This window comes from Oratosquilla oratoria, chromosome 21 (genome assembly GCF_046742065.1).
Source record: "Oratosquilla oratoria isolate Oo_2021 chromosome 21, ASM4674206v1, whole genome shotgun sequence".
In the NCBI taxonomy this organism is placed as follows: Eukaryota; Metazoa; Arthropoda; class Malacostraca; order Stomatopoda; family Squillidae; genus Oratosquilla; species Oratosquilla oratoria.
In genome coordinates this window covers 36,902,512-36,912,511 of record NC_134797.1, presented here as the reverse complement: position 1 = coordinate 36,912,511, position 10,000 = coordinate 36,902,512, and the positions used below count along the sequence as shown (strand labels likewise).

The window sequence follows — 10,000 nt, the reverse complement described above, 5'->3', positions numbered from 1 at the left end:
AATTCAGTTCTGACCAGATCTAGAATTGGTTCTTTGTAGATAAATATAAATCAATACGCTCGGTTTTTCAGCTGTTTTCTTGTCATGTATGTGATTAAGTATTTAATTAAATAATCACATTAGAAATAGATACAACTATAAAGTAATTTATGATGTTAGAGAGATTTTATTTAGATCCACATAGAATTTAATTTATTTAAACTAAAGATTATCTCTTATTTCGTGAATTATTTCGTCTTTGCCGATTTCTTTTCGGAATGTATGAATGTTGTGTACCGATTTTCACAACATCAAATTTGTATAAAAAATTGTGATCGAATTTGAAGGCTCTCAAGCCACGGCCACCGCACTTTAGCGTGATCAACTTATTATATATATATTTTTTGTACATAACCTTCGGGTTCTTCTTCTTTCCCTGTCTTCATCAAGATTACAAAACATTTTGTCATCATCACATCAGTCTTCAGCACACTTTCTTTCTTTACTTTATCCTAATATGAAATGTTTAGCAGAATATGCAAATTCTACATAAACATGTATAGACACCAACCATCATCAAAGTGTTAACACCTCTTCTTAATCCTATCAAAGTATCATCGTCTATGTCTGTCAGCATTTGGGGCTTCTTTATACTTTTCCAATGGCCATTTTGTAAAAAAAAAAAAAAAAAAAAAAAAAAGAGTCAGTTTTTCTGTTATAGAGAATATAGAAACTTTACTCTCACCTGAAAAATGTATGTTGGTCATAATTGTGCTATGTTCTTGTTCATGGCATTTGGCCCAGGAACCAAATGAAGACAGATGTAGCTTCTCTTTCTTTTGTAAAAACTGATGATTTTTCCTCCCTTGCTTGAGCACAGGCTCGCTTGCGACCTGGAGAGATTATGGAGGACGAGCAGGTTGGACAAATCAAAAGAAAGAATTCTTTTATTTCTGATTTTTTTTTCTGATTTTTTTTTTCCTGGCTTTAAGACAGTTTTTTTTCCTAAAACTAGCCGGCTGCTTACAGGTTCTTAACCTTTGCACGCTTAACACAAAAGAATAATTATCTTTATATTGTGATTTGATTGATAATTTATTTTAATGAAAAGCGACGCTTTGTATCAGACTTTTTAATAACTGGACTTTTTTGCTATTTAGTCCACATTTTTTTCATTGGACACGTAGGTATATATATATATATATATATATATATATCTATATAGATAAATAGAAGGGGTTTTATATTTATATATGTATATATTTCTATATATCTATAGATATATATATATATATTTATATATATATATATATATATATATATATATACATATATATATATATATATGCATATACATATATACATATATATATATATATATACATACATATATATATATAAATATATATATATATATATATATATATATACATATATATATGTACACAGACTTAAGTCTCAACCAAGGACCACTTTTACCAGGATTAACGCATCACAAATATTTTTTTGACATTGAATACATTTCCATCCAAGTATTTGGAAAAAATAAGACAACGACATCCTCGCAACGCCCTCCCAAGTCGCCCAGACAGCTACTAGAGCGAAAAGTCCAACTGTTCTGCAACGCTTCTACGGGTGTGCGTCGCGCACAGGAGCACACCTTGGTTTCAGTTGAGAAAAAAAAAAATCATCCACTCAAATGCATGTATAATCGCATTTTCGTTAAAGAATATGTATCATCTGATGTGTACATTATCAGTTCATGATATTAAAGATTATTCATTTGGAAAGATTTATATTTTCAATCGATGATGACATCCTCAAGTGCTCCTCAGCGCGACGCTCGCAATTAATCTATCAAAACGGAAACAACTACGACTACTACCGATTCCCACGTCTTTTACTCTTTTTTTTCATTTACTGCCATTTATATATCTGTGACATGTCTACAATCTTCCCGACTTTAACGCATATTTTTAAGTACCTTACTGATATGATCTAACGGTACATTTCCCCGTCACTCCAACAATCTATGACAACGACTTGACGAATGACTTCTACCAATGGACACTGGACAATTATTTTGTTACTGCCGACATACTCAGAACAATCTTTCTTTACCGTTATGTTGTTTCTGTCTCAAAGACTGGCTGCTAATAATGTATTGTTGTACACTTGTTTTACTTTATTTATCTGTCGGTGTAAATAATTGCTTGTGATGGACTGACATTTTCATAAATTCTATGTATAATTCTTGTTGTGTTTATTGTTTCGATGTTTGTGGTTAACATGTTTTAATGATGTCATTTATATTATTCTAGTTATCTGAAGTGTGGGTGTGTAGACACAACTAGTGTTTAATAAGTGTTTAATATCGTCGCTAGTTTGGATTTTGCTGCACGTGAAAAAAGTGATAATTCAATATTTTGTTATGTGTTCTTTATATGTACAAATATTCATGTTTTTTCAACCAAAAATAGTTATTAAAAAAAATGTGTCGAGCTTTTTTTTTTTTTTTTTTTTTTTTTTTTTTATAATGACTTACTTGCTACTACTTGTCTCACTCTGTGTTGTTCGCTGTCGCACCTGTTGTCCTCGAGTCGTGTTGATCTGGTTTGATTGTCTCAATCCTGTCCTGTGTCTGAAAACGTCATACAATGCCTAAGCTCACAATGGCCGGGTTGTCGACAAGAGGAAATTGGAACCCCACTCTTCCACATCACTATAAAGACACACTATGTACAAACTTGTTGAACTTTTCCTAAAAATGGGTTACTTTAAAAAGAAACAGTATTCTTTTTAATAATGCAATTTTTTCAGTGACCATATATCTTTTTTCTTAAATTATAACTGTTGGATTTATTTGCTCATATCAAATTGTGTCGCGAGTTTTAGCGGGATTTTCGTAACGTACACCTCAGTAACACAAAGAAGACAATCTCTTTCTGACGGACAACCCGAGCCCTTTTGTGAACGATTGTACCTCATCAAAGCTATTGCCTTTCGCGCCAAAACAGCGTCGTCGTGCAAGCCAAGACCGCCGGTCCTCTGTCCAAGATGAGGATAAGGTGGACAAGCCCTGTACACCTCTCAAGCCCGTTGGAGCACCGGGGAAGCCAACCATTGTCGATGCACAGCTCAAGTACACCGCAGTTGAAGGTATAGTTCATGAATGACAAAGATTTGTGTGTCGTACATGTCATATAGATGCTCATAGACCCCAGATCAAGGTAGAGATTTACGCGGAACTGCACACACGTTAGAAGTCAGTCTTTCACACTGTCAGCTGGTGGGGTAATCTTGTATTTGCTTAGTTGTGGGTTTGAATCTCGCGTTTCTTGCCGATTCCCAGCAGTGACTTACTTGTCCGAACAGTCCAAGGGCATAGGACAAGGGTGTCGGCTTCGGCCACAGTTACGCGGCCAATATCGTAGGCTCCTTTTCCATACCTACTTTAATATATCTAAGAGTGTATTAGCACGATTCACTCATTCTTTCTGGGTGTGATGATAGTGCTAGTTTATCAGCTCAGAATGGTAGTAAAATCACAGGTGAATTAAATCTATCCTATATCTTTGGTTGTATCTTTGGTTTTCGGTGTAGATCGATTTATAAGATGATTTAGACCTGGAGCAGTATGAATTTGAAAGAACTGTGGATGTAGCTGAAATGAAAATTAATATAATATTCAATTATATGAGTACAGATAGGGGAATATATGCATGAACTCAGACATGTACAATGTATTAGCCAGCAAATAGTGATTAATAGACAAATAGAAATATACTCGGGACATTTGTCCTGTTATCAGATTTTAGAGAAAATAGTTGTATAAATTGTTCCATTATCATACAGTCTGCGTAGTTACCTTTCAAATACTAATGTAGAGTAATCATCCATGTGTGCGCTATAAGTCGAATGACGATGATACAAGTGCTAAGCATATATTCTCTCCGACAGATTCCACGGGTTACATTGATCTTGTGGTTGAGGGCAATCCATTATCGTACAGTTCTGCGTAGTTACCTTTCAAATACTAATGTAAAGTAAACATCCATAGAGACATGTGTGCGCTATAAGTCGAATGACGATGATACAAGTGCTAAGCATATATTCTCTCCGACAGATTCCACGGGTTACATTGATCTTGTGGTTGAGGGTAATCCCGTCCCTAAGATCAAGTTCTACAAGGGCTTCACAGAGATCATTGAAGGTGGTCGTTACAAGGTCCACACCGACGGCGCCACCAACGCTGTCACCCTCTGCATCCGCAAAGTCAAGAGCACCGACGAGGGCAAATACAAGTGCGTGGTCAGCAACGAGCATGGAGAGGACTCAGCCGAGATGGAACTTTACGTCTCAGGTGAGTGACAGGAGATCACTGGGGTGCCGCATCCTCTATTCTATGGGTTCTCAATATGTTTCCTCGTGCATCCCATACTTATGTAATGCACAACTTCAACAGTGACTGAAATAATTCATTACTCACTAAATACCACTATTTTTTCGGTTATGGCATGATTAGTGAATGTGTATAGCCTTTGAGGGTTTACATTTAATACATTAGGACATGAAAATGCTTGCTGATGCTGCATACTTATGTCAATAAATGTGTGTTTTACATATATATGTTCATAAAAGAGAAACAGAAAAGGAATATGACTTAGTACTTGAATAATTTCGCTCACGAAATATATAATGTATATTGCTTTTCTCTAAGGGTTACATTTAATTCCATGTCTGATATAAACTCACCATTCTGATATAAACTCACCATTTCACGTAGTAGGAGGTGAAAAACCCCTGGTAATGCAAAGTATTGCGTCATCTTCCCTCTCCATGTGACACGAAGAATAACTTTCCCTACAGATGCGAGTGGTATGGACTTCCGTGCGATGTTGAAGAAGAAGAAGTACGCCAAATGGAAGAAGGAACAGGAAGAGCTGGAATATAACCTGAAGGAAGTCGAGAAAGACACGAAGCCTCAGCTGAGAAAAGTGGAGAGGGTAAATTTTTCCTGACCTTGATTAACTTTCTATAATTCTGATGACCTTTCTTCTCCACAGATTTGAGTTCCGACGATTCGAAAGGGGAAATAGTTAGTGTTCTTCCTGGTCTATGGTATACTTTTTTCCATGCTAAGTTTGCATCCTCTCTTTCAGAATGAGCTGTAATGTCATTACATTATTCTGCAAAATAATTTAGGAATATAGTCCTCAGTTAATGAACTCATAGCCTGCTAATTACATCAGCCACAAATTATCAATGAGTGTAGCTGAATTTAACAGCTCTATATTTTGGTTGCATTTTTTGCAAATAATTAGTATAATCACATAGTAGAAAAGATATCATTTGTACGGTAAAAGAGAGCCAAAGAGATACACTGTACAAGACTGCTGATTGTGAAGACGCTTCTCTCTGATCGTTGAGAAGTCTTGGAAGCCAATTGTTCAGTGGTTTCACACCTTCTGTGATAGTTTGCAACATCATTTGGACTTTGGTCAAGTAAAATTCTCCCACTGGAGGCTTAAGTCAGCTTTTAAATGTTTCTAAGCCACAAGTTCTTGCTTAATCAGATTCTTGTAAACGATCTATTACAAAATAGAAAGAGGTATAATTTTCTATATATTTTTTTAGGGGGAGGAGGGGTAGATTAATATCGAGCTGTGCCATCTTGTTTCTTCTTAGGGTCCTTGAAAATGTGAATTATTTACTTAGAATTTAATGATTTCTAACAAGAGACTTTCGACATTCGTCCCCTTTTCTTCATCCAAATTCCCGGTGCACCTTTCTCTAAAAATCTGCCTTCACCTCAAATTTGGGTCTGCAACCTATCCACAACCTATCCGACACCTCTCTACCCATATATCCAACCATTACTGCAACCTTAACTTGCTGCTCACTGTTACTTATCACCTGACACATTTTGATCACCGTAACTACCCCTCAAAACTGTTGAGATTACCGTGCCTGTCTAATTACACTATTATCTCAATAATTGGTCACTGCTCTGTTGACATATCTGATCATATCACTATAACCCTAATTTTTCCCCTTCACCAACTTCCAATGTCGCTACTATTACTTGATACTTGTATCTGTCCCTGCTATGTCTATGAACTACCTGAGGACAACTGTATACCCTACACGTTCCTCCTGTACCCTAAAAAAATAAATAAATAAATCATACTTCCAACGTTACTCCTACACGCTCTATATGCTTCACCTAATATCATCTACCAATCTCAAACTCTTCTATAATTGACGACATACACACACACACACACACACACACACACACACACACACACACACACACACACACACACACACACACACACACACACACACACACACACACACACACACACACACACACACACACACACACACACACACACACACACACACACACACACACACACACACACACACACACACACACACACATACACACACACATGAACACATCTCTACCTAAACCTATGCAAAAACGGTGAGCACCAATCCTTGTTCCTTGACTTCTGTGTACTAACCTTTGTCCACTGAAGCCCTTCGCCGGTCCCCGTCCTTACCAGCCCCACCCCACCTCCACCCCAAACGACCCCAACCTCCAGGAGGGGCCGATAGAAGTCCCACATCTTCAGCCTCCGCCAACCAACAAAATTCGGCGATTTTCTTTGGCTGAGCGTATTCCCGATTGGCCTAAGCTGCAGTCAGTCAGACGCAAAGAGGTGATTGGTCGAGCTAACCTCCAATAGGAACTCGTCATTGCTGCCTATACATACGCCACCTTTTTTCATTTTCGCAGCTTTATATAATTTTGGTTTTGTAAATATTCTGTTTTCTGATCCTTTTCTGTAAGAAATTATTTTCAAAAAAGAAAAAAAAAACGTAAAAGAACTTAGTTTTCGAATACTGTTGGTAAATATTTATTTTTAATTTTCATCGTTTTATATTTTCAATGCAACACTCTACCAACATTTTCTTGATGACATTTTCACCTCTTCGACTGTCCACTAAGATCTTTTTGGAAATTCATTCTATTTTACCAAGACTTCTTTCTACTATCGATTCCTTGATGTAAATTATTTTTCTGTCAGCCTCTTGAATTTATTTAATTTGCTCAAAGATGATACCCCATCAGGGCTATTAGTGCTTTTTCTAGCTTTTTCCCCGCTTTTCAAATCTTGTTTAAATTTTTCTAGATGTGGATTTTTTTCTTGCCTCATCGGAATCATTTTCTCTCAAGGTGATTCGTCCTCATACACTCGTGCCCATATCCCTCACTCCCTCCTGAGTAGAAGACAATATGCAATTTAAACAGCGCATCACGTCTTATAGTCTTACATTTGTTTTAGGATATATGCAATAGAGATTATTATCATTCAATAAAAATCAGTTCACGATTTTTTTTTTTTTTTTTTTTTTTTTTTTTTACCTGTTAATTTTCATTATATCTTTTATACCAAATAAGCTCGGATAACGAATGAATGGTAGGTTAGTTTTTAGCAAAACTGAAAAGAAAGTACGCTTATCCTCCAGAAGGAAGAATTTTAATTAGAAAAATAGAAACTACAAAATTAAAAGATTATCAGAATGCTGTTATCTTAATGCGACTCACACAAATACACACATGTATGCATTCAGATAAAATCACACAAACATGCGTATATTTTATTGCAATTTAAGGACAGAATAAACACAATTCTAGGTTTATCATCAGCTATATCAAGAAATAGTTTTTTTAATTTGATTTACATAATGTCTGCGTTAAATTGAGACCACCTTCGTAAATATTGCAGGAGAATGTCCCTAATTGTCTTGAGATCGGAATGTCAGACAAATCCATACATTCAAAACCTACTCGGTCTTAAGGACTCATAAATCGTGGCACGATGCCTATCCATGAAAAAGAGGCAAATTACTTTACATTTGGCCTAAGCTTGCCCCTCGCTTGCTGCTCTTTTCCACGTTTAGCTGCTCACATCCCCTGAGACAGTCAGTCCCACTCACTCACTTTCCTGTGTTTGATCTGGCTCGTGTTGGGGCGTTGTGTTTGCTAGAACGGACAGCGCGGTGACCGAGCAGACTCACGAAGAGAATCCAGAAGACCATCTTTGGCAGAACTTATACCTGATTGGCCCATCCTTCAGCACTGGAATGAGGTTCGCCAGCAAAGGACAAAGTGCACCGTCTCGTTCTTTATTTCCTCGTATCAAAATATATATATCTGCATCTACATTGACCTTCGTTTATTATTACTTCTCCCCTTTTCCGATTCTGAATGTTAATTTGATTGTGGTTATCACTATACAGATAAGCGTCTTTTCAATACGCTGTTCATAACCTTTCAACGCATCTAAATATTTTCTACTCGGTGTATACTATATATTTAATATTTTGTTAGATGTTCCTAAGTGCAAGCGTTAACTCAGTCCAATATTTTTTTTTGTTCGTTCCGTGGTGTGCCACGAATCTTATTTAAACATCTCATATGGTACACAGGTCTACACATCGTCTCATTCTTATACATTCATTGATCACTCGTGCCTTGGTCATTCCCTTTCAACACGTTAACACGGAGATTTCAATACAAATTTTTGACAAGACACATGATCTTTCTAAAACGCATCACGAATAAAGTCTATCCTTTTTGTTCTTTTGTGAACCACGTACTCTTTGATCCACTTAGATACCTTAAGGGGATAGTTATTCAACCCAACACCTACGTCATTTAACTGACATATAAACAAAACCTTTCATATCATCCCTTTGCATATTTTCTCTTCTCCTTTGGCTGCTGGTGAAGCCACTTCTTTTCATCCCTCTCTTAGCTGTTGAAGTCCTGTCCTCTATATTCCTCTTGCTAGTTCTCTGCCCAAAACAAAATCCCAGCCTTCTGATCCTGCCCACCTCCACAATACTACCACAAATGCCCTAGGTCCTTTTTCTTGCTTGGAAATATAAATCACACATTCCAGTCTGTATTTAAGATCATTACGACCGTATGGTCCCAGATGATGTACCTTTACTCCATGTAAACCACCCCTAGAACTCATATAGTCAGATCTTTCCAGTTCTCCAAAATTCAATCCTCCTTTATCGAGTCCTCCGACTACCAGAAGTCCATGTCTTCCTCAACCCCATACTCGAGTTCTCTCATTATGTTTTTACGAGTCTCCTCTTTTTTCATATTCCTTTTCCTCCTTTTTATCATATCATTCCTCATTCTCATTCCCTTTTGCCTCTTCTTGCCTTCCCCTCCTCTTTTTCCACGTCTTTCTACTCCTCCTACTCTTCCTTACAATCCTAAGCTCCCCTCTCCTTCTCCTCCTTTTCTTCTTTTTTCTTCTTCCTCTTCTTCTTTGCCTTCTTCCTCTTCTTCTTCCTTTTTATCTTCCTCTTTCTATTTCTTTTTATCTTCCTCTTCCTTTTCATCTTCCTCTTCTTATGCTTGCTCCTCCTCTTCTCCCCATTCAACAATTATCCCTAAATCCAGAAATTACCCAAGACGTCATTGTCATATTTCCTTTGAATACCCCATGGGTTTCTTCAGCTTTCATCCCACGGTGTTTATACCCATTCATAATCCGCCACAGTATTACGTGATTTCCAACCAGTTTATTACATCAGCACCCCAGTCATGACGTCATCATCCCTCCCACATCACTACCTCAATCACCACGTCCCACTATACACGTTGTAGTCACTAAGACGTAACTACATCGTCACACGATCACCATGCCCATTCATGACATCACACCTATTCAGAACATCACATCCATCACCCTGTCACACCTATGTTCCAGTTTTACCTTTTTTCTAGATGTGCGAGCCGGGGTGGCCGGAGGCATGTTGCATGATTTTATAATTTTCTATTTTATTTCGGGGGGATGTGTCATATCCTCTCAAGCATTTTGGCCTTGTAAGTAGCCTAGTCTTTATTATCCCCCTCCCCATTTATATGCGTATATAAATCTACCTATGTATATAGTTAAGTATACATATATCTGGTTGT

General features: G+C 37.1%; 1 protein-coding gene across 38 annotated transcripts in view; it reads left to right on the top strand.

The window, feature by feature from the left end:
- The window catches only part of bt (projectin protein bent), a 191,175-nt gene that overhangs the window by 91,658 nt on the left and 89,517 nt on the right, over positions 1-10,000 (top strand). For 35 of the 38 annotated variants that reach the window (XM_076204746.1, XM_076204763.1, XM_076204762.1 and 32 more), the window contains 4 exons: positions 860-898; positions 2,997-3,138; positions 4,106-4,342; positions 4,849-4,985. In XM_076204746.1, coding sequence (XP_076060861.1) covers positions 860-898; positions 2,997-3,138; positions 4,106-4,342; positions 4,849-4,985 — 555 coding nt within the window. The remainder of the gene's footprint in view (positions 1-859; positions 899-2,996; positions 3,139-4,105; positions 4,343-4,848; positions 4,986-10,000) is intronic. The other 3 variants (XM_076204741.1, XM_076204745.1, XM_076204733.1) reach the window with 1 other exon arrangement.